The sequence below is a fragment of the Saccostrea cucullata genome, unplaced genomic scaffold (assembly GCF_032062105.1).
Source record: "Saccostrea cucullata isolate Sc308-1 unplaced genomic scaffold, CSIRO_AGI_Scuc_v1 ctg57, whole genome shotgun sequence".
Taxonomy (NCBI): domain Eukaryota; kingdom Metazoa; phylum Mollusca; class Bivalvia; order Ostreida; family Ostreidae; genus Saccostrea; species Saccostrea cuccullata.
This window is the reverse complement of record NW_026938498.1, coordinates 639,136-665,339: the sequence shown is the minus strand read 5'-3', so window position 1 is coordinate 665,339 and position 26,204 is coordinate 639,136. Positions and strand designations below refer to the sequence as shown.

The 26,204-nt window shown below is 32.6% G+C and overlaps 1 protein-coding gene across 2 annotated transcripts in view; it reads right to left on the bottom strand.

The window, feature by feature from the left end:
• Positions 1-10,895: 10,895 nt before the first annotated feature.
• Positions 10,896-26,204, bottom strand: part of LOC134250461 (kappa-type opioid receptor-like) — a 42,246-nt gene continuing 26,937 nt past the window's right edge. For both annotated transcript variants that reach the window (XM_062732822.1, XM_062732821.1), the window contains exon 2: positions 10,896-12,290. In XM_062732822.1, the coding sequence (XP_062588806.1) occupies positions 11,056-12,216 (1,161 nt within the window). In that variant the 5' untranslated portion in view covers positions 12,217-12,290 and the 3' untranslated portion in view covers positions 10,896-11,055. The remainder of the gene's footprint in view (positions 12,291-26,204) is intronic.

Here is a 26,204-nt window from a genome sequence, read left to right as displayed (position 1 = left end):
TTAAGAGAAAAACTAGGCATAAAAATATTGGTATTGTACCAAAGTATGGCATTATTATTCGTATCATACTTTAGGGAGGGGTCGTACACATGTACGTCCCCCTTAAATCCACCATTGTATATTTTGTATTAACTTGTCGAGGAAGTATAATTCTTTGACAAGAAAATTCGTCTTTTGCGGTGTATAAGAATTGGCTTGTATTTAAAATGAAACATCACACCTACTAAGTGCACATTGTCATGTTGATAAACTGACTACAAGTATCCAGTCTGGTAATCTGATTTTAAATACTATTTGGTTCTAAAATGGCGAGCGAAGCGAGCCAAAAAAATTGTCAAATTGAAGATTTTTGAGATTAAATTATTAAATTACACGTAAATAAAAATGTATTTTTCACAATATTTAAATATCATAAGTCAAGGTCAGATTATTTATTTTCTTTGTAGTGGAAGACAGATTATTTTCAGGGACAGATTATTTATTTCCAAAATCTGCCAGCCCCCCCCCCCCCCCCCCCTCAGAATCAAATGGTCGTCCCCTAAACTGTTCTTAAATGCAATTTAAATATATTGGATCCCAAAGTAGAGTCTTCTCACAAGAAATACAGTTGCAAAAAATAGGAAAGCCCTAGCACCACTTGTTCAAAAGTAATGGCTAAGGATAAGTTTTTGAAAGGTAGGTCAAACTCAAAGGTCAAAGGGTAAAAATTTGATGGTTTCTTAAGAAAGGTTTAATGTAACAAGGATTACATATGTGAAGTATGAAAATCCTAGCCCTTACCGTTCAAAAGTTATGGCCAAGGTTAAAAAAAGTTTTTTCATAATTACGAAAATTTTCAAGGTCAAGGTCAAAAGGTAAAAGGTTTTAGTATCCAATGAAAGGTCATGCCAAAAAATACATATGTGAAGTGTGAGAGTACTAGTATCTACCGTTTAAAAGTTATGGCCAAAGTAAAAATTTGGCATTTTTGTGTAAAATGGGACAAACTCCAAGGTAAAGGTCAAAAGGTCAAATTTGGTGGTACCCAAAGTAGGTCTTGTCACAAGGAATACACATATAAAATATGAAAGTCATAGCTCCAATAAATGAAAAGTTATGGTCAAGGTTAAAGTTTTTGCGGACAAACAGACCGCCAGATAGATAGACAGACAGACATACAGACGGACACGATAAAATTATATACCCCCCCCCCCCCCCCGAATCTTCGATTACGCGAACGGGAACATAAAAAGAAATAATCTTCAATTAACTTTTCATATTATGATACAGTATAAAAAAGACGTTACAAAAATGAAAATGCTTGTTCTGATTTTCATATTAAATTCTCTGCTATAAATTTCTACTTTTTCCTAAAAAAAAATTTCTGAAACAACGTATCAATGGAGTCAGTAAAGAAAAAAAAAATTATATTCATAAATTTCATCCCCAGTGTGCGTTTGATCCATTTACATGTACCATCTTTGATTTTCTAGGTTTACTCCTTTATCAGAGAAATGATTAATTGATTGATTGTTAATTGCTTAAAACTGAATTGTCAATATTTCGACAGAGAGAAATGAGGAACTTTATTACACCTACGTGCTAAGAAGAACAAAGATAAAATCTATTCGAACAAATGCATAAATTATTCGAAGGAAGAACAATTATAATACACAGCATATTTCTCCCTTTCACCTGTTATAAATTTTGTATCACTTTAAAGGGGTCATTTTTCCATGGGGGTCAATATTTTATAGGACTAACATATAAAATAATGAGCCCTAGGACTCTTTTTCTACAAAAAAATGATTTGATTTTTTTCTACGGGTAGGGGGTCATTTTTTGTCGTTGAAAAATGACCCCCGGTCATTTATCGATGGGGGTCATTATTCGTTTTTTCACCGCCAATAATAATTACTTTTAAAAGGATGTATAAATCAGGCGGTAGGTTCCAAGAAGCACCATTTTCAATGTATACAGTGTATATACGAGGGCTGTCCCAAAATTCCGTAGACAAGCGTTGTTTTGTAGATGTACCAATGAACACAGAAAATCTGGAAGTTTATTTTATAACACATATGCACAAATATTTTTAGGTCACCTGAGTAAACTCAGGTGACCTATTGCTATCCGTTTTTGTCCGTCGTCGTGCGTCGTGTGTTAACATTTGAACATTTTCAGCTTCTTCTCTGCAACCACTCAACCAATTTCCACCAAATTTTACATAAAGCATCTATGGGTGAAGAGGGAACAAAAATTGTGAATTTCATGGTCCCTACCCCCTGGGGCCTGAGGGGTGGGGCAAAAACCACTAAAATTAGTGCAATCTTTAAAAATCTTCTTCTTAACCCTTGGACATCAAGCAGTCAAACTGTTAGCATGAATGTAATGACCATTGAATCCTCTACCAAAATTGTTAAATTCATGGCCCCAGGGTCAGAGGTTCTAGTGCTAGGGCGGGGCTCTATTGATTTTATAGTGAAAATGTATTATTTCTTTAAAAATCTTCTTCTCTGCTCCTGTGTATTAAATAAACTTACCAATCCAGAATTGTGAATTTCATGGCCTCAGGGTCAGGGGTTCTAGTGTTGGGGGGGGGGGGGGGCTCTATTGATTATATAGAGAAAATGCAGAAATTGTTTGAAAATATTCTTCTCAACTGCTGGGTAGTGGGTATTCAACGAATTGACTAATTATATATTTATGATAAGCAAGAATGCTTCTTCCAAAATTGTGAATTTTATGGCCGCAGGGTCAGTGGTTCAGGTGTTAGGGCGGGGCTCTATTGATTATATGTGAAAATATATTAATTCTTTGAAAATCTTCTCTGCTCCTGAGTATTAAATAAATTAACTATGCACATAGTTATGATGAGCAAGAATGTCTCTTCAAAAATTGTGAATTTTTATGGCCCCAGGGTCAGGGGTTCTGGTCTTAGGGTGGGGCTCTATTGATTATATAGTGAAAATACATTATTTTTTTTAAAAATTTTCTTCTCTGTTCCTGGGTATTAAATAAACTAACTAAGAACATAGTAATGATAAGGAAGAATGCCTTTGTGAATTTTATGACCCCAGGGTCAGGGGTTCTGTTGTTAGGGCGGGGCTCTATTGGTTTAATAGAGAAAATGCAGAAATTGTTTCAAAATCTTCTTCTCTGCTCCTGGGTATTAAGCAGATGAACTACCTATATAGCTATGATGGGCAAGGGCCATTCTTCCTGAATTGTGAATTTCAACGCCCCTGGGTCAGGGGTACCATGGGGGGGGGTTCTACTTAAATACTGAAAATGGATTAATTGATTGAAATCTTCTCCTTTCTATTAATCAAACATGGTGCCTTTTCCAGAGTTGTGAAATGTGTGGACCAAGGGTCAGGGGTTCATGTGTGGTAGTGGCACTACTGATTATTGCTTACTATTACTGATTAGTTGGGATACATTTTTTGTTCCCCTACTCTGTCTATGGGTATTAAGTAACCAAACTAAACATGCTAAGTGTATGGTTATTATGATTAGCATTGGTGCCTCTTTCAAAATTGTGAATGCCATGATGTCCAGTTTAAAACATGAACCAAAATCATTCGTTGCAAAGTTGTTGCATGATGCTCAGGTGACCTATAAGGCCCATGGGCCTCTTGTTTTCAATAAGTATCTCAGATACGACTTCAAGACCCTGAAAAATGCTTACTATATGTTAAATTCCATTTTGATTTTAATTGTGTACTTTAGTCTTCTGTTTGAATAAGTGTTCGGATTTTATGAACTATTTCGTAGATATCCATTTATATACTTGTCACATAGGTATCAATAATGCAATATCATAACTGCTCCTATTTTTAGCTCACCTGAGCCGAAGGCTCAAGTGAGCTTTTCTGATCAAAATTTGTCCGTTGTCTGTCGTTGTCGTTGTTGGCGTTGTTGTCGTTGTTGTCGTTGTCGTCGTCGTAAACTTTTCACATTTTCCTCTTCTTCTCAAGAACCACTGGGCCAATTTCAACTAAACTTGGTACAAAGTATCCTTGGGTGAAGGGGATTCAAGTTTGTTCAAATGAAGTGCCACGCCCTTTTCCAAGGGGAGATAATCATGAATTTATTAAAAATTAATGGCATTTTTAAAAAATCTTCTTCTCCAGAACCGCTGGGCCAGGAAAGATCAAACTCATGTGGAATCATCCTCAGGTAGTGTAGATTCAAATTTGTTCAAATCTTGACCCCCGGGGCAAGAGTGGGGCCAAAATGGCCGACCCAAGTTTTACATAGGAATATATAGGAAAAATCTTTAAAAATCTTCTTTTCAAGAACCACTGGGCTAGGAAAGATGAAACTCATGTGGAATCATCCTCAGGTAGTGTAGATTCAAGTTTATTTAAATCATGACCCCTGGGCAAGGGTGGGGCCAAAATGGCCGACCCAAGTTTAACATAGGAATATATAGGAAAAATCTTTAAAAATCTTCTTCTCCAGAACCACTGAGCCAGGAAAGATGAAACTCATGTGGAATCATCCTCAGGTAGTGTTGATTCAAGTTTGTTCATATCATGACCCCTGGGGCAAGGGTGGGGCCAAAATGGCCGACCCTAGTTTTACATAGGAATATATAAGAAAAATCTTTAAAAATCTTCTTCTCCAGAACCACTGAGCCAGGAAAGATGAAACTCATGTGGAATCATCCCCAGGTAGTGTAGATTCAAGTTTGTTCAAATCATGACCCCTGGGGCAAGGGTGAGGCCAAAATGGCCGACCCTAGTTTTACATAGGAATATATAGGAAATATCTTTAAAAATCCTTCTCCAGAACCACTGAGCCAGGAAAGATGAAGCTCATGTGGAATCATCCTCAGGTAGTGTAGATTCAAGTTTGTTCAAATCATGACCCCCGGGGCAAGGGTGGGGCCATAATGGCCGGTCCAAGTTTTACATAGGAATATATAGAGAAACCTTTTAAAATCTTCTTTTCAAGTACTTCAAAGCTATGATTAATGATATTTATATGGAATTATCCTCAGGTAATGTAGATGCTAGTTTGTTCAAATGATGAACGCGTGGAGGGGGGGGGGGGGTAAATTCAAGCCCGATGTGCTCAGGTGAGCACTGCGGCCCCTGGGCCTCTTGTTGTATTGTTTTATGGACTTTTGAGCTTGAATACTGTTCGTTATCTCCATATATATTTCATTACATACTTTTATTCCACAACCAAATTAGATAATGTCAAAGAAATAAATGGGTAATTACTTTTTGGCATCCAAATACATTTATGGTTGTACTCTCCGTTGTAGAGAGTAAAGTCATTAAAACAGATCTGAATCTCTTTGAACTTTTCAAATGTTATAATTGAATGTGCTTCTGAAAAATTATTTTCTGCTAAATGATTCTATATCTAGTACAAGGTAGAAAAAACATGTCAAACCCTATATGATATGCATTTAACCGGTGCGCATAATTCCATATTCTTTTTGGCTAACTAGAAATCTCTTTTCTATATCACCGTAACGAGAGCTGTTTGGAAAAACGAAATTGAGATAGTCTGTAAAATAATGTGTGAAACAATGTAAAGTACATCTTTCCCTAAAAATAATAATAAAAAAACAAGATTTATAGCATCAGTTATCTTTATTTTATTTCAATTAAACCAGTAGTTTAAATTTTAGTCAAGTTTAACTTTAGTACAACACACTATCTCAGATCGTTCAAAATGGCCTCGAAGGTTGCTAAAAAACAAACTTGGAACTTGAATGGCCCTAAAAACCTTTTCTGTTTCCTGATTTTTGTATCAATTAACCATTCTCACTTGCGTAAAGAGGTCCTACCAGTTAATTCGATACTTTTCGGGGACAGGTACTAGGTGATACTTAAGGGCATGTTCTACCTACAATTTCATTTCTAAAACAAGGCATTTTTTTAAATTAGCAAAGCAAGTTATTGACAAATAAGATGAAAGAATGAAATTTGAAATTAACGTACAGTAATCAAGCTTTAATTCAACCGAAACAAAACAAATTAGGAGCAGAGCTAGAAGGTACATCTAAATTCCTCAGAGGTGGGATCAGGGGCCAAGGAGGAGTAAGCATCTCTTATCGACCTGTCATTTTCGCTGTGTTCTCTTTGTCATGATTTTGCGAAAAGAAAAATCCGAAGATAATTCAATGTGAGGATAATGACTTAACATTGACATTATAATAACAAATGTGATAATGGTATATTGATTCATCTATAAGAAAAGTTGATAATGGAAAAGTTGAAATCATCATATTTATTTTGGTAACCATTAACTTCCTTCCCTAGTAAATACCTTAATATGAAAAAGATGTGTCAGACTCTGTGTAACATTTTACCTAAAGTTCAACGGATATATCGAATAAACGTAAGAATGCAAATAAATATCGTTAATAAATAAACGTCGTCGATATATCTAATTGTTAAATTCAGGGCTACATCAAAGGACTTCTTTTCTTGCAGAAGTTTTTGAATGTTTTCTGCTTGATATGATTACAAAAAAGCTTATAACGGGGCGCAATTGCTTCCCTTAGGAATTCCAAAGATTGTTGAAAGACTTGATCTCCAAAAATTATGTATAAAACATATTGCCAATATGAAATTCAAGCATATTTTTAAGAGCCAGTCCGCGAGAAAACCATGCAAAATTCAAAAAATCATCCAAATGGAAGGTTGCAACTTGGGAGTTTTTAGTGGCTTAAAATTCAAAATATCTACCAAAAAATGTCGAACCCTGCATCTATTTTTAGTAACAGCTCATTTGCATATTTGTCGAAAATAACACAAAATTTAATGGAAAATGTACACAAATTGATAAAGTCAAAAAATTACCTTTTGTCATCAGTTTGTTTTCAAATTTTGTTTTATTTTCAAATTCATGGTCCAATTAACACAATTAATGAGGAAAAACTTAATTCAAATGAATATTTTATTTTTTACACATCTATTTATAGATCCTAAATAAATGAGTATGATTTTTTGGCCATTTTTAGATTCTCGTTTCTCTCAAGACCAAGGTTGAAATTAAATTAAATTAATTGTTACTTTAAGAATGATCTAAGGTCTACTTTGTATTAAAATATTGAGCTTGGGAAATAATATCTACATGTTGTAAATTAATTATAACTTTGAAATACCATATTTTGCTACAATTTCACATATTTTAAATAACAGTCTTTTACCATATTTCAGGATTATTTCTATGGTATTTAAAAGAAAAAGAGAAGATTCTTAATCTAATATATTTTTTAGAAGAGGAATAACTGATTTAGATACTTCATATAACTTTCTTTTGCTTATTTTAGCCCCTTGTTACCAATTTGCTGGAGTTAAATTGTTATCTCCCCTTGTTGGAACTCTTTAGTATTATTGGGTAAAAAAAAGTGACAGGTATGTCAATATGGAAAGAAGAAAGTCATGTATGATCTTTTTTTCTTCACTTAGGGAGTTGTTGTGGAGCATTATTGCACTATGAAAGAGGGAAAACTTATTTTAAGACATCTGAATGTAAGAAAGAAACAACAGCTTAGCTTGAATAAACAAACAGCAGGCCCATAGGAAGCAATTTCAGTGAGGTGGAGGGGGGACAACCTACATTATCAACTATATACCAAGAATTCCATAGAAAGTACCGGTAAAAAAAATAAAAGGTCATCAGATGTTTTTTTTTTTTTATTTGGGGCATATACATGTAGTAGCTATGTTTTCTATAGGGTTCTGTCCTCGGGGAATCTATTATATATTAGTATTTCACGGTAATTAACAGTTACAAAATTTTTGAATAGGAAATTAAATCAAATAATAACAGAATATTTTTAATCAAAATATACATCTGATATTTTGTTTAAGGCACCTGGCCCCCGTTCAAGTTCAAGATCATTTTATTCTCTCAAACCATTTCAGGTACATGAGGACCATGAAGAATATTTACAACATATAAATTCAGGTCGTATGTACAAGTATATGATATGCGTAATCAGGATATGAAAAGGAAAAGAAAAAAGAAAAACACATATGAAACATGTAATAATGAAATAAGCGAGGGGAAAATCATGGAGGACTGACTAACTAAAATCATACATTTTCAATATAAACGTACGTAGTTTTCTTAGTGTCTTAGCAACTTGATACTCTCAACAAATTCAAAAATAATTGGTAATTTCAATCTACATGTAAATTGTTTATGTTTCATAAATTTAGTGTGTTTTTGAGTTAACCAAACACCGTCATTCCTAGGAATATTTTTAATTTTTTACATTACATACTTTAAACTACTGTGTTACGTAACATTCATATATTGATAAAGTCAGATCTCCCATTAAAAATCATCAGCTCAAAAGGAGATGCCACCAATTTAGGCCCCACCGATATAGGACCCTCCACGATAAATATTGGCAAAATTATTCGGGGGAGGGAACTACCCCCCCCCCCCCCCAAGGAAAATATGAGTCGTTACTGCAGCCAAAACTTTGCCAGTTTGCAGTACAAAGTGGTAAATATTTAAAACCGGCTATAAACATGATAAAAGACTGGAATCATACTCATTCAAATTGGGGGGGTGGGGGCTATCAAATTTTGTCAAAATTATTTTCAAAACATTATTAATAAGATTGTATAAGGCTTTGTAAATTAATATTTGATACTTTTTCTGAATAACCATAATGGTATTTTTAATACCACTGTAGAGAGAGATAAATTGTTTTTTTTTTTTTTAAATGTTATATGTATCCACTGAAAACAGTTGGGGGTGGGGGCATGTCACTATAAGACTGACACTAAGTCGATCAAGGTCAGGATATTAAATATACGAGTGTATCTAGTCCCCAATCGTTTAACCCCATCCACCTCCCCACAATTTACATACTTATATTGAAATGGATAATATAATGAAAAATGATAAGGGTTCTGGAGGGGTGTTGCTAAAACGAGGAACGGAAAACGTAACGGAAAACTTATTATATTTTTTATTTTTAGATTAAATCACTTTAAATACACAAATTTATAAACAATATATATTTTATAAATTCAATCCCCCATTATTTAATTCAAGTTGATTGATTCGTGTTCATAAAATTTCTTATTCACGAAAATCGCAGTCATAGCAGTGACGTAGAAACGATTTTGAAAGGCTCGGGTGGGGGGAGGGTTAAAATTAAACTTACCTGAAAAGAATTTGCCAAGCGAAAAAAGAAGACAATTGTTTGATTCGGGAGGTGGGATAAGAGTAAACTCCAGCATCTTTCATTTTCTTTAACTCCTTTATGGAGTATTTTGTATAACATCTGCTGTCAGTATTTTTATAAGATTGTACCAATTTAAAATTGGCAGAAAGCGAACAACTTAGTGAAGGCTCAAATTTTATATGTTCAAGTCTCAAAATTTATATGAATGATACTGAAATAGAGTCTGTTTGAATTTAAATACTTGTAATTTCCCTTTTGTTTATTAAAAAAAAGAAACTAACTTACAAAATGTAAGGAACATGAATATTCATATGATTGTTGAAAAAATTGCAAGTAAGCCAATACAATTTATTATGCTTTTTTTCATTTCTAAACAATTGGCAAAATGCTAATCCTCATATTAGGGGTAGTTTCTGAAAATTTAGTTTAATTTTTACTTTAATTATTTTTCAATCTTAATTATTTCAAAGAAAATTGTTACACGTTTCAATATCTAACAACAATTGTTTATAATTTAAAGTTCTATATTTGACTTTGTAACCCGTCTGAGTTTGAGCAATTTTTTTCGAAAATTGGCAATTTGTAAATCCCCATATCTCAATTATTTATTATTTCCCAAGCTCAATATTTTGCAAAGATAATGTTTAGAGTTATATTTGTACAATAAAATAAAAAAAAATAATTTCAAAGATTGGTCTTGGAAGATTTGGGGCATTAAATTTGAAATACTTTTGGCAATTCTTGAAAATTGGCATCTTGCCAATTTTCAAGAGTTGTCTGCCCTTTGATATATTGCATATTTGATTATGATAAATGTCAATTTTGAAAGAACATAGTCTTATGTTACTTAAAAATACCTTAATGGAAATGCAAGTTTAATTTTGAGTAAAATAAATCAAATGTGAATTTTACCATTTTTCTTGAATTTTTTAAGTGCATTTGCACTTAAATGTGCAAAAAGGAGGTGGCGCTGCCTACGGCTGCCATGTTGAATGATGGGAATTTTTTTGGTCATCTTTTAATAATATATGACAAAGTCTAACTACCCACCAAATTTCATTAAGATATGACAACCTTCGATTTGGACAGTTCTGCATGGTTTTCTCGCGGACTGACTCTTAATATCGATTCCGGAGTTTTTGTGTTCACATTCAGAATGTAACAAATGCAAATGACGAACAAACCCGTTTAATGTCAAGATTTCGCAAACATTTGACCGATGTAAAGACCATTTTTGCAAATATCATCCATTTAGTCCAAAAAATAATTTCCTACAAAGAACTGTTAGACCATAATTTCACAATAAATCAAGTATCTAACGAAATTTTCCTTTTTGTCCGATAAAAGCAAGGGGCACAGTACTGGTGGGAAAAGTCGAAAGTGGATACTCCCTCATAGTCCTGACCCAAACTCTGAATATAGAATCGGTCCGTGTTCGTTCTGCTCTAGATTTTCATTCTTTTAATGGTATTTTGATTTTGATCACTTAAAGCATTATTCATATTTCTTGGTAGTTTAACAAAATGATGAGAGTGTTTAGTTTACTTGTAAGGTGAAATTATGCAATTCCAACAATACCATGAATTTTCTTTCTTTTTCTTTTTTACGAATGGGATTGCCTGTATAATATTACCAACAGGCCTTGTCTTAGAAAAAAGCAATTTTTAATCGGTATTGTATAACCCATCAATGAAAATTAATTTACTAACTTTGATATATCAGTACAGAACAAGTATCAAAAGAAATTTGTTAATATGTTTATTAATATATTTTTGATAAACAATAAATACTTTTAACAAGGTACGTGAAATAAATACATGCATTTTACCATGTGTATGTGAAAATATATTCAAAGAAATAGGGTGTAATATCACAGAAGCATTTTATCAATTACAACAATTTCACTGAATGGCTGTTTCCTCGTCTTTATCCAAAATAAGTGAGGAAGTCATCCCTACGTTTGAAAATCTTTCTGCCTCCACTTCCAGTTCTGTATTTCGAAATTTACAGAACCAACAAAATGATTCAAGAAATACTTTTCGAAAATTTTCACCACAGACCAGATAGATCACACAATTGACGGAAAAATTCAGATAGTACATCGTAACGAAAATGTGTTGAAGCGTGCGGTCCATGTCACTTCCAGATGTTTCATTTCCATTTTTACGAAGTACGTGTTCGAATAACACCTTGATTCTGATCACGTGCAAAGGTGTGTGTAAAATTAGAAACATGATGGACACTGATGACAACAATCGTGTAACTCTTGAATGAGGAAGGACTCGTCGTCTCGACTCATTGTTGTTTTGAGCTGAAGTCGAGGTCAATCGAATTTGTCTCTTATGAGCATCAACAGAGCTGATTATGATAAGAAGCATTAAAACAAGAATAATGAGCAATGGAATGACTAAGGTTAATGCAGTGTCGATGTATGTGATAACCTGCTCCAGTTTCATAAATATTCGTTTTGTAAGACAATATTTCTGATCGCCATGCTGTTGCACTTGTGTCCCCCAAAGAGAAAAGTTGTAAAGAAGGAGGGCTAAAAGAAAACATGTAAGCAAAGCATATCGGGCAATTTTAATGGTACAAAACCGATTAACATGAGTGTGATGGCAAATTCGGACGTAGTTCTCAATGGTAACAAAGACAACACACCAAACAGAAATAAAACTACAGAGATAGGAAAGAAACACAACGATCTGACAAATCGCCTCCGTATGGAATACTCGAACGTGAACAAAGTCCAACCAGGCAGTAAATAATGTCAATATAAAACCATTATCAGATATGCATCGGACGGCTAGATACAAACTACATGAAGCGTGCTTCAATCCAGGTCCAAGAAACGCTTTTGCTGATAACGAATTTCCAAGAATTCCTAAGAAACAGATCAAAGGAAGTGCATAACGACGAATGATGAACACCGTGTCCTGCTGATTATCTTCCGGTAGATCCTTTGACTGGTTCTCAAACACACTGTTTAGAGACACATTTACGTCCATGTTGATGAATGGTCCATTGTGCTCGGTCTTTTTGGTAAAGTTTAAAACAGCCAACATCAATTCTTAATAGAAGAATACAAACCGAAGAGACTTCTCAATCATTCCATTAGTAGATTGTTTTTCTGTTCCAACTGCAAAAACAAAAATGAAATATTTTGTTAGCAACTTGCGATGAAGCAACTGTTTTCAAGAATGCGGTATGCGATTAACATTGTCGCTCTTTTAAATGAACTCAATATTATGAAAGGACGGTCATTAACTTTTTAACGATAGACAACATAATGAGATCAATAAGAGGTAAGTAGTACTGTACATGCTGAAATATTATATATGTTAAAGGTACCAGACATCATTAATTCTTTTCACCGATAATGAATGTAAAAAGAACTGTTGAAGATCGGTTGAATAAAGTTTTATATTCACTTTTCTTTCAAGAATGGTATGACATGCAATTTAAACCTGAAAGTGGTAACCTGCATAACCAACACTCCAAGAGTTTATATATATTTAAAATTCATTGTACATTGTATGATGCGAAGTTCCAGTAAATGTTGTTTTAAGAACAAATATAATTGTTATAGGGTAGCTATAACCATCCCACTGCTAATTGCCTTCCATGCAAAATTACACTTCCTGCAAAATAATTATTTGATCACTGGAGGTCCAAGAAGGATTGCAACACGCCCATTCATCATTTTGAATCATTACGCTAATGGTTATTGTCCTCGAAATGGTGCATTCACATAACCTTGAGCTGGCAAGAGTCGACGGAGTGAAAACGCTTTAATCAAGTCTAGGTTGTGAAGTGTTAGATTTTCCTATGAATGGACTCATCTTTGGATGTCTTATTTCTCTACAACTCACGCGAAATCTTATTCTCACGAGCCATAAAACCCCATAAAACCTTCTAGAAGATCCTCTTTCACAAGACTGATATGAAGCTGTCTTCAATTGTAAGATACTCAAAAGAATGAAGAGGATCATAGACAAAAAATCCGTTTGATTTCTTGATAATAGCCTTTCAAAAAATCACTGTTATATCAAAAGCTTAACTTTGTAATGAGAGCGTGGTAAATCCATAAAGTTTCCTTTTTTACAATCTCCTTTACAGCTAACCGTTTTATGTTTCCAAGAAAGCTTACCAATAACATTAAGCGACATCCATTTTTGACTCTTAACATATCTCCCCACATGAACATATATGTGTCAAAGTTCGTTCGGGTATGAACCCAGTCCCCTACACAGAACTCTGATCCAGACCTCCTACTGCCCCTGCATAATGAATTACAGCGGTCTGTAAGATCAAAGTTACTTTGACACGAAGAGATGCCGTTAGATTTGGCCATGTATACATAATGAATGGAGCACAACGATTGCCAATCGCGAAACATCGTGCATCCACTCTTTTTTTATACACTTGTGGTTGACGTGTTTAAAGAAATAAAAAGACTAGCACTTTCAAGATCATGATAATATTCTATTTAATCCACTAAACCGTACAGGAGCGAATGTGCGGCGCTAGATGATCGAGATAACATTTAGATAAGTATTTTCTCTCTTTCCTGGAAGTTAAACTAATATATTTATTTATTGAAGCTTGTTTTATGATTAACTATTTTGAGTGTACTACACTGTTCAAGTATTCTGATTTTTTTCCCCCTTAAATGCTTTTATTTGACATATAATTCACAGCTGTCCATATTGATTGCCGTGACATAGCAGAATTGGGTAATTATACCGACATGTACCAATAAAACGCAAATGAATCTCCAATAAGACAGTATCTGGTCGATAGAGAATTCAGACACAAAGGGTTTTATATATTGTAATTCAGTGAAATAGAATGGGGACATCACGTTTTTAATTGGAAGGTTTTTTTAATTTGGTAATTTGGTAATTTGGTAAATTCTATAGTGTCTAGTTGTTCAATGAACTTCGTTCCCCAGATCTAAAGGAAATGTTCCTTCAAATATATAAATTATTGCCAAAAAGATCACTTTCCGTCCTTTTTACAGTTTTACAGAACTTCGTCAGCAGTCTTGTATGCAATTAAACAAGACCTTAGCAAAATATTATATAACAACTGCTGCACAAACATTGTCCTACGACTTTATTTTCTCTTTTCAGTTAATGAAAAGTGTTATACATTTTATTACCTCCTTATATGGCTATAGCGTACTCTATTACTGATTGCAAAGTTTTTTTTCATCAGAGGATACCTAGTATCAGTCTTCTAATGCATGAACCACCAATTATTGTACTGTACAGCGTTACAAAGAGAAAAGTTAATCCATTGACGACTCTCGGGTAGAACAAATTGTTTATAGAGAGTTCATGGTATCCATAATTCATAAAAGATTCATGCATATAGATATTAGTTATTAATTTACTTTGATCAATTTTTGTTAATGAAGGCGAACGACCAGGAAGCAGCCATATTTGTATGAAAATTGTATTAACTTTGAAAGATCACCAGGAATGTATTTACAATTATTTATCTTAGATTGTAGTATGTAAAAGTAGCTGTTAACTAAGTACGTATCACTGTCAGATAATTCTTTGGTCTGAAATACTCGACAGTATTCTCTTTAGAGAAGTGGTGGATTGGCGAAAGCCGCCTCTCCACAGAGAATAACTTGATAGGACAATCCATGTTCATGATACATATTTATTGTCAAACAAAGAGATTAAAATGAGAAATAGGACGTTGACACATAATAACAAGAAACCTTACACAATCTACATCAACGGAAAGTATCAAAACAATGGAACTATTTACTACTTCGTATACAAATTCCCGGTATGAAAATGGAATATCGTGACCGAACAAAGAAAATAATTGCATGTAATGAAAAGTGGTCGAAACTGCATGACGTACGCATTAAACTGAAAGAGAGGTAAAAACCCAACTATCACTTGAAGGAATCGCAGGCTAACCATTTAACGACTGTGGCAGATTTTGTCATAAAGTACACTGCCAAGATGAAATGATAAATAATAATTACAATCCACAATATTTACGGTTAAACCATTTCGATTGATTGCACTTTTGTATGTTCACTATTTTGGTCCTTGTTTTCGAACCATTAAACATTCGTGTAAATTACATAGTGCTCACATGTAAAGATATATTCAATAATTCGGTGTATGTTTTTCTAATACCCCTTGAGATAAATTTCCAATTAGCTGAGGAGACATTGGAAGGGTTATGTCAAAATGTGAAAGTCAGAAACCAGAGAAGATAAATTATTGTTGGAAAAATGTAAATGGATTCAATATGTCAATACAAGTAAATCGGGAATTTTTTTTTTTACATTTCGTAAAATGTAAACATTAATATTTTATTTTGAAAGATGAGAAAAGCCTAAAATGTGAAATAATATCTGAATTTCAAAACACAAAACAGTTTCAAGAACTTAAAGTATTTTTTCAGAATTGATTTCAAGTACGTCCAACACTGCCACCTTTTTCTTTTACCCTTTTGGATAGATAGAACAGATGAAACTTATAATACTTTCCTCAGTTTCAGTGAAACAGTACCCAACAATGCTATGTTAGGTAACACTCTGGAACATAATCTATTTTTTTTTTAGCCTGACAACTGAATAATGCGCCATACAAACATTGTGACCTTAAACGACGGAAATGAGGCTTTTAGCATGAACAGTATTCAGTGTTTTACAATACAAGCTGCAACATCCGTAAAAATGAATGCTGCAACATCGAAAAGACATCTTTCTGAAAATTCATTTGTTTAATTTGAACCTTTTGGGAAAAAAAATCAAAATGTAACACAATAAAGCAGTTTCAACTGCATACAAGCAGAAAGCTCATTTTTGAATCCGACTTTCATACTTTAAAAAAGCTAACTTTTTTTCATACTTAAAAACTAACTTAAATATTTCAATGATTTAGGTGGTAAACTAATCAAATATTCATTATTAAACTCATTTTTTTATAAACAGAACAAGAAAAATATCTTTCTGTGCATGGGTGCAACTAATTGCATTTGACAATTAACCTTGGTGTTCTAATTAACAGTAGTTCTGAAAAGAGAAAACCATTTAAAAAACACACGTAGAGATTGACAACTCAAATTGATTCATAAAATACATTTATTCCATCTCTCTCGAGATTAAAACTCCACAAAACAATCATCAATAGTAATAAATCCATTGCAGAAAACTTCCGAGATAAAGGATCCGATAGGAAATTTCAGTATTCACACCATTATTGGTGTTGTACCGTTTCTATTATTCGTTTAATGCTTATAACACGACTCTTTTCTTTACATCAGTTAGCATTGACGATTGCATGATAATATACTAAGCAGAACTCAATAAATAAAAGTAGATGAAGTTACAACTACGCGATAAAACCGATATTAGTAAGGATAAAAAATTGATAAACATTTCATACTCCAATAGATTTAAGAGAGATATTTTTTATGATCTCTTTCCTATACTCTCTAAAAACGCAAGACTTCATCAAACTGTTTAATGGAAATAAAAAATAAAATGTATTTTCTTTCAAATAATTAATTATTTACCTATTTCAAGATGATATGATGGCCATCGATGACAAAGACAAATTTCACATCTCTTAAATTGCTTTAATTCTGTTGAAACCGTTTTGACGGAGTTTTAATCTCTAGAAAGTAATATTTTGCATTCGACAACGATACAACTGGTAAAGGAAAATGCGAAGAAAAGGTCATTATTCAAGCTAGCAGAGCTGGGGCTCGTAACATAAAGCTTGCTAAGTTTTTGACTTAAGTAGGGTCGTAAGTACGTTTTAGGCATAATCTTAGGACCTGTCTAAGTACTACTTAAGTATGTCTTAAACCGTATCATAAAGCGAACTTAGCGAGGTCTTAGCTAAGTCAAACTTATGTTAAAAATATTTCATATGAGTCAATCTATGGTTTTTGATTTAATATAGATATATTGCTAAAAGTGATTCAGTTAGGGTTTTAATTAATTACATACTAAGGTTGATGTCCTTACCTATCGGTTTAAGTATGTTAGATTAGATTTCGTATTAAAATAATAATTATGTTATAAGTTATTCGGAATGTTTGAAATCAATACCACACGGTCAGAAAGTAGCAATTTGTGGTTAATTGTAAATGTTCACGACAATTGTTTTATCACCTGAGATGTTTTCAGTGTACCTTTTGTAACTCTTTTGTTTTGACAAATGTTCACTTACTCTGTTATTATCGCAGACAAGAAAAGATAATCGGCCGCCTTTCCACTTGAAATTGAAACTCTAAAAAATCAATACATTTTGAATCCCCGCTATGTATACATGTATCAGGCCATGCATGTCATAAGCAAAAACTGTGGAAGTTTTATGATATACTAATTTGCAATTTAATTCAAGGATACAAAAAAATCGGGATATTTTTCTATGTCTCCACTTATCAGCAATTCTCTCTCTCTCTCTCTCGAACTGTAGTGAACCCTGTCTTTTCTTTATTCATTTATTTTACTTTAAAGATACTTCTTTATTACTGTTTTAGTCATCATACTCATTCTTTTCTGTCGTTAACAAATTATTTCAACTCATATTTTCAAAGTGAACATACAGATCCATGGTTTATTACTGGTTCAATTTATTTCTATAGCCGAGGTACGACTATTTTTAGAGGTACCCCTAAAATTAAACCTTGTATTTACTGTGGAAGTGATATTGGAATCACTGAGCCCCCCCCCCCCCCCCCCCCCCACGAAAAAATAAGATTTTTAAATCAGCGTCAAATACAGATAGTTATTTTCTTTAATGCATAATATGAAAAGAGGAATGCTTTAACATCGAAAGTTAACATTAAATAAGTCGAAATACATGTACAAGAAACTTAAGACATACTTAAGTCACCTCTACCGGCCGCCTAAGTTTTGCTAAGATTGACAAATCTTAGCATGCTTCTAGTTACGGTCTTAAGTTTTAGACTGTACTTAAGTCCTACTTAAGCACGGTCTTAGACTTAAGTAGCCTTTATGTTACGACCCCCTGATTTCCTCAATACTTATTTTTTTAATTTGCATGAATTCAAGCTGTAGAGAAAAAGAGATTTCAATTTAGAAATATGTGTGCTATTGTAAACATAACACACACATGCTCCATTTAATCTACATTGCAAATTATAATACTACTACTTTTGGAAACAATTCCCATTCTGTACAAATAATTCTCCTTTTCTTGTTAAACTGTGCCACCCACCTGTTTCAAAAGGTAATTTTGTATCACAGAAATAGGTTCAAACAGCGATCCCTTTAAAAGCAATTCTGTAGGCAATGTTGCTTTAAAAATACATTTCGGAATAAATTATGCTCAACTTTTGAAAAAATATCCTGTAGTAAATACCTTTTGAAGAGCAATACATTGTACGGTCACCAACCTGTCAGTTAAAAATTGTCCATTGCTAATTTCCAGTCCTTTGTCTTTCATTCAGATTGTTTCACCAGATAACTAACTGCAATTTGCTTATCAGTAATGATTAAATATTAATTAAAAATCAATTGCATATTATCACTTGCATATTTGAAATTGGTAGTTGCTAAATGCTTCTGGCTAATTATCCATTTCCAGTTGCCATTGCAATTCGTACATGCTAATTATTATTGACTGTTTCGGCGTAGCGAAAGATAAAACCCAAACATAACAGTTAAATGCAGTTGGTAAAAAAACTTTTCTGAATAACAGAATAAGGAACTAGCAATTTAATCAATTTGTTGCTACAAAGTTTGCAGTTATCAGACGTAATAATTATAGCTTTTATAAAAGTTAAAAGAATTCAACATATGAGATATAAACAAAGCAAATCTAACATCTAAGTTCACGTAGCAGTTTGGTTATCTGGGCTTAGGAAAATATCTTTTGAGTCCTTTTATGGCCATTTAATTTTATAATTTATTGATGTTATATGTCAGTTTGAACGAGTTGCCCCGTTAACTTTCTCTATAATTGTTTCTACAACCAATTTTTGGCAATTCTTTACAATTGATTTTTATTGTATTTCTCAATTTAACATGTAGATATGAAGATGTCAATCGTCACTTTAAATTTTGAAGAAAAGAAAAAATATTTTAATATCTTTTTCGATATGGTTTTGTTTTACGTAGTTTTCCATCGGTCAGTCAAACTAGTTTGAGCAGTGTTATAGCCAGTTACGATAAAATGGTTTTTGCATTCCAATTACAGATATATTTGAAAACAAATCCTGAAAAAGTATTGCATAAATTGCATTTTTGAGTTGATGAGTACCTAGAAAGGTTGCATTACTTTGTAAAATGACATTTAAATTAATCGACACCTTATTTGTAAAAGCAATACAAAAACTGTTTACAAACTCATTTATCTGCAAAAAGACTAGAAACAAATATTAGATTTAAATCCACCAAGGACAGGTTTCCATTTTTAGAAATAAGCATATTTAGTAAGTGTAAGGGAATTACACAAAGACAAAAAGATTTGAATCCTATATTGAATGAAATTAAAAATACATAACAAGAACGAAATAACTTTTAACAAAATCAGCAAAAATACAGAAAGACCGAACAGTAGTCAAGCTCAAAAGTCCATTTAAAACAAAACAAACGAGAACGGAGCAAACGGGGACCTCTTAAAATTACATCAGATTGGGATCAGATGCCATGGAGGATTAAGTATCTCCTGTTCATCGATCCGTGCAGTGTGTCCCTTGTCATGATCGGACAGACTAAAAAAAAATCCGTCGACAATTTATTGTTTAAAAAATGGTCCTACAATTCTACGGAAAGCGTCAGTCAGCATTCAACTAAATGGAAAATTGTAATTTAGGTCCTTTTATCAATGATAGAACTTGCGAATTAATGACTAAACGAGACTTTGTACAGCCTTGTTTCATCAACTTTGTTTTAGAAATTGTTTGTACGTATTGCGTGCTCGTGAGTATCAAATAAACACAGAGAAAGTAATCCATATGGGGGTGATAAGAGTTTATTGCTGCGAGAGGTAGGAGAGTTGGCGATAGAAAAATTTAAGTCGGCATTTATCAATAAGTTTTGCTTTTAGGTTACCACTAAGTCTCTCTCTAGTAAAATATATCCAAATATAAAACAAATATATGTCAGACTCTGTGGTATCTTTTATTTTAAGCAATGGGATATATCCAATCGAATCTGGATAAAAATAACATTATTGAATATACGTCGTCGCTAAATCTAAATATCAAAAAGAAGGTCACTTGAAAAGTTTTTCTTCATATGATTTTTTTTGCATTGATTCTGCTTTATATGAATAAATAAGAGACCCATTTTGACTGGTCATTTATACCTAAGAGAAGGAACTCACTGTACGTAAACTGGTGGCCGTAGCTGGTTCGAGCCTTGTTTTCTGTGTTGCGTCAAACCTAAGACGAAAACATAGGTAAGGACTGTTCCTTTTCCAGGCACCAGACCAAGCATATTAAGTGAAAATTACGGATGTTTTAGATTATTTCTTTCAAGAGAGATGTCATGGTAGGGATTAGCAAGTTAAGAGCCCTCACTCCCAATGAAGAACGCGGGGAATAGGTCTAACGTTGAAAACCTTCAATGCTATATGGTGACATCCCTTAATGACACAGAAACTTTTCGAATGGGGAATTAAACAGCAAACAACCTGTCAGTTGAATATTTTTACACCAACTTTTCTAAGTCTTAATTGAAGAATAGATTACCTAAAAATAAAACAGGAAAATGTCGCGTAATATTTTTATGACACTCCTACATGTAACCATTGTACATAAACAAAAATATTTCTGTTGTTGGGACTGCAAATTGCAAGGTCATTAGAGGCTGGAATCAACAGGAAATGTTGTGTATTACAACCACACGAGACTTAAGTTATGATCGAGTGTAAATAATTAACCATTACCCGATATTCTTCGCGGACCCGACATCCGGTCTCAGAGGAATTCCATTAAAAGGACAAAAAGTGCTTGTCAAAGCTTTTTGCAAAGTAACACCTCAGATATCTAGGGCATAGGGTTTATTCATGTCCAATTACTTTATACTCTTACGGATATTGCTTTTATTGAAACCATATTAAATATCATCTTAAATGCTTCCAAACACAATTTCACACCATATCAGTTAAACAACAGATTACTTGATACAAATTTGTTTATAAATAACAATATAAGTTGAATTTTTGTTCTCTGTGATTCATGCATACTGTTTTAATCAAAACCATATTCAATATCATCTCCAATGCTTTCACAGTCTCTCACCATATCAGTAATATAACAGATTACGTGATAACAAAGAACAAAGTACAGTTTCAATACAAATTAAGTCCTGTATTTTTCAAAAATATTAAAGTGATATAAGCAATTAAGATTCATTCTTTCTGAATCATAGGAATTCCATGTAGTAAGAATACACAAATCATATTCATCTACTCAACTATTGTTAAAGCCAATTTCATAAGTTTTTAAGAACATTAAATTTTTAGCGCACAATAAAGCCCAAACTGTACCTTCTTTTTCGTTTAAATAACAATATGACATTTTTGATCTGCTTGGTATATGCATAAAATCGAATGAATTACCGTTTACTTTTCCGAGATTCATTATGATACCATTCAATACAAATTAAGTCCTGTATTTTTCAAAAATATTAAAGTGATATAAGAAATTTAGATTAATTCTTTCTGAATCATAGGAATTCCATGTAGTAAGAATACACAAATCGTTTTTTTCATATGACCTCCTAAATTCTAATTCTGACGTCATTAACTTGTGCATTTTCCCGTATTTTCTTAAAACGTTGCAGAAGACACCAATTTTCAGTGGAATTTTCTTTCAGAAAACATACTCTTCCACCGTCGCCCACAAAGATTTTGAGATTTATATGGGATTTTTCAAAGCAGTCTACATAATATATCCAAAAATTGAAACGGGCGACGGTGGCAGACACTATTTTCTAAAGGAAAATAAGCACAGAAATGAGTCATTCTGAGACTTTTCTGCTTTAAACATACAGATATACCAAATTAGTGACGTCATATTTTCAGAATGGTCCTCCTTCATGCCATATTCTTTAAAGATTTATCATATTCATCTACTCAATTATTGTTAAAGCCAATTTCATAAGTTTTTAAGAACATTAAATTTTTAGCGCACAATAAAGCCCAAACTGTACCTTCTTTTTCGTTTAAATAACAATATGACATTTTTGATCTGCTTGGTATATGCATAAAATCGAATGAATTACCGTTTACTTTTCCGAGATTCATTATGATACCATTCAGTAAAAGATGTAAAGTATTCAGGATTTTCTTTAAATCGCATGTTCAATTACATGTATCTTGGTTGATATTTTACTAGCATTTGAATCTTGCGCATATGAGTTTGGTAATGAAATTGTGGCTTTATGGACAACGTTTCTTTCACCAAAAATAGTTTTGAATGATATTATCTTTGTAAAGTTCGCAAAAATAGACATTTTGAAAAATTAACGCCCCGATGGAAAATGTGCTTTTGATAGTGATACTACGTAAAGTGTTTTATGACGGACTTGTTCCCTAGTTTAATAAAAAAAATCTCTAACTTGTAGTTGGGGTAAGAAAATCCGCTTAAAATATTCCCAAGGTAAAATAACTGTGAGACGGAAATGTGTCGAGTCTATTACAGAAATTGAAATATTTAGTTTATTTCATAAACGTTTGCTAGGTAGATAACAACTTTAAAAAGTCCCTGAATAGTAATTCCCCAAAACCCATGAGTTTCAAAGTATGAAGTTTTATTTTTAATATTACCGAAAATTTATATTAGTTCTTTAATTGGTATCCTTATAAACATGTAGCTATGAAATCAGAGTACAATGAAATATGAATATTAAAGGACACAATTCAATTATGATTTTATAGATTGAAAACAATTGCTACACCACTTCCAGAATGACCCTGAGAGTTTTTCTTATAGACTAATGAAAATTGTATACATTTCCATCACTGTCGGTAATAAAATCAGCTATTAAGTAGATAACTGCTAATAAAATTAATTTTTCAAACTTTCATTTTTTTTTCACATTCAACTGAGAAAATAAATAACCCCAAAATAAGACATATCCGAAACACATTTTCACTCCTTTATATTACAGTAAGAGTTTTGAATAAATGGAGTTGACATTTAAATTAATAATTAATAACTACCTGACGACAGCATATACAGATTGCAGGTATGTAAAACAAAAAACAAAAAAAAAACAAAAAAAAATCCGATTTATATTCAGGGTGTTTTGCTGCTCATGTAGACTGCATTGTATTATGTGATAGACTCTTCAGAATGTGTCAGAAAGATAAATTTAGCGGCAGAGCAAATAGTCTCAGAGAGAAAAAATATCAATAACTAATAAGCAAAACAAAGAGGGGGACGCGTTTGTAATGAAGACACTTAATGATATACTATAATACCTTAATTGTCAGCAAATACAGTCTATCATTAAGTCACTGATGTTAAGTCTCGGAGAAAAAATATCAATAAGCAAAACAAAGAGGGGGACGCATTTGTAATGAAGACACTTAATGATATACTATAATACCTTAATTGTCAGCAAATACAGTCTATCATTAAGTCACTGATGTAAAATCTCAGAGAAAAAATATCAATAAGCAAAACAAAGAGGGGGACGCATTTGTAATGAAGACACTTAATGATATACTATAATACCTTGTCAGCAAATACAGTCTATCATTAAGTCATACTCATGTTAAGCCATTATCTACATAATGTCTTTTTTCGGATTTTTTTTCCCATTTACCCGATACATGTACCTCACTTTTCAATGGTATTGAGTAAAGGACTTTCAAATCAAAACCTCCACTGGTCCATGTGGACGTCTCTATATGAGTGAAAAATTCTCAAACGAGGTGTAAAACAACGTACAATCAATCTAATGCCCCGAAATGCTTTAACTTATATTTAAGGGAAATTAAATTTTCAAAAACGTACCTTACAGAATGCAAATATCAAAGTACAGCAATAGAATTCTAAAAAAAAAATGTTTAGGTGTTTGAAGGAACTTTGTAATATTCACATGCATGGATTTTGAATTTGGTTGACAAAACCAATTGTTATAAAAGAACAATATGGTCTAAGATGGATTAAATGCCACTTTTAAAAAATCCTCAAAATATGCCAATGACAAGACTTTCAGTCTTAAAGGCTAAAAAGGAGGTTAACTTAGTTTAACGTAATATTTTTTATAGAGATAAAACACAAGAAATCTTTAGGGTGGGAATTAGTGCTATCTACCGGAATAAAAATTACAGAGTGAGTGTGAGAATTTCCAACTTCAAGAACTATCTAATTAACGGGAAGTGATGCCAGTCCAGAAGATTAGCATCCAAACTTCATTTTCGAATTCACCAATTATCTATAAACCTTGTACGCTTCAGATTGTATTTTCACATCATTATACAGAAAGTGAATCAATGTTTCACCTAAATTGTTTTACAACTTTCATGACATTCAGCCCAATGGATCTTACAGAGCATATATTGTGCATTTACGATAACTTTCTATGCTGTTGTTCAAATGTTTATCGTATTAAGACCAATGTACATGCTTGCCTAAAAATCTAGGACACAGTTTGAACTATGAAAAAAAAAAGTGGAAAATTATCACGAAAAAGACGAGGAAACAGAATGAATATCTGTATAGTCAAAATATTCGTATAATCAAGACGTTAACTAAAGGGAACACTGTGCAATTAAGATTGAAGTAATGGAGCGAGTGTAGATATATGAGTTGGGCAACCCTAATGATAGTCAATGTTTTTCTGTGAAAAACCACAATCTCGAGTTAGATCAAAACCTCTTATGGGAGATTAACAATGGCGCTGTGTAATGAAGATTTTTTTACATTTCCTATTACAACTTTTAAAAAGTGGTATGGGAGATAAATGACACGTTCCCCTACTCTTGACAAGCATTTATATACGCATTTTTTACACGAATTACGTCAGTTAATTCTCAAAATTCTCAAACGAGGTGTAAAACAACATACGATCAATATAATGCCCCCAAATGCTTTAACTGATGTTAAATTTCATTGTTTTTTTAACAGTAATAATTTAAATACCATGTATCTAGTGAACAATAAAAAGAAATTATCTAAATATAATATAAATATTGTAAAATAAAGTGTATAGGAAGAAACCAACCTAAGAGCTCTTGCTTACCTTTAATATTATACGAATTGTGTCTTTCTTTGAATACTCTTATTCCATTTAATTACCAAAAGAGCTTGAGTTTATGTAAAATCTTTCTCAAAATTCCAGCATATTGCTTCTCTCTTTATATAGTGTCTGAAATCGTCACATAATCTTTATTCATTTTCACCCAAGACAAAGCACGGAACCAGCAAATTTTCCTTCATTAGTGGTAGTGTATTTATAATTCATTCCTATTTATTTTCAATTTAACATGTCTTACTCTAGCATGATTACCTTATAAATACAGGTTTCATATAATAAAACTACAACTTGCGTCAAAGCCTTAATATGCAAGTATCGGCAATGTATGTATATTTCCGCTTGAACTATCAATTTACGAGTGTATGATATTTACATTATATATATATATATATATGTTTTGATATCAAAATTTAGATAAATATACCCCGTGTACCACTCTTTTGAATTGGGATGAATAAACTGAGCTTAAACTGGATACAAATACAGACATATCTTTCTTGTGAATGAGCGCTTTGCTATAAAAGGAAGAATAGGAATAAAAAGGGTCATTGATGTTATAAAATACTAATTTATAAAAGTTTAAAATTTATCATAAATGTTGCCTGACAAACTATGCAACCTTCAGAAATTGTCACGTTCGGATAATTCAGCATAGAAAGAATCTGAATTGTTCAACGCTGTTCTTTTCTTATTCAAGCCAAGAAAAACTATATCATTTACATTTTGGGCCGATATCAATATCAATTATTGATAAATAAATCAATACTTCTTTATTCTTCAATACTTCAATACGCCATTTGTAATATTTAAAACATGACA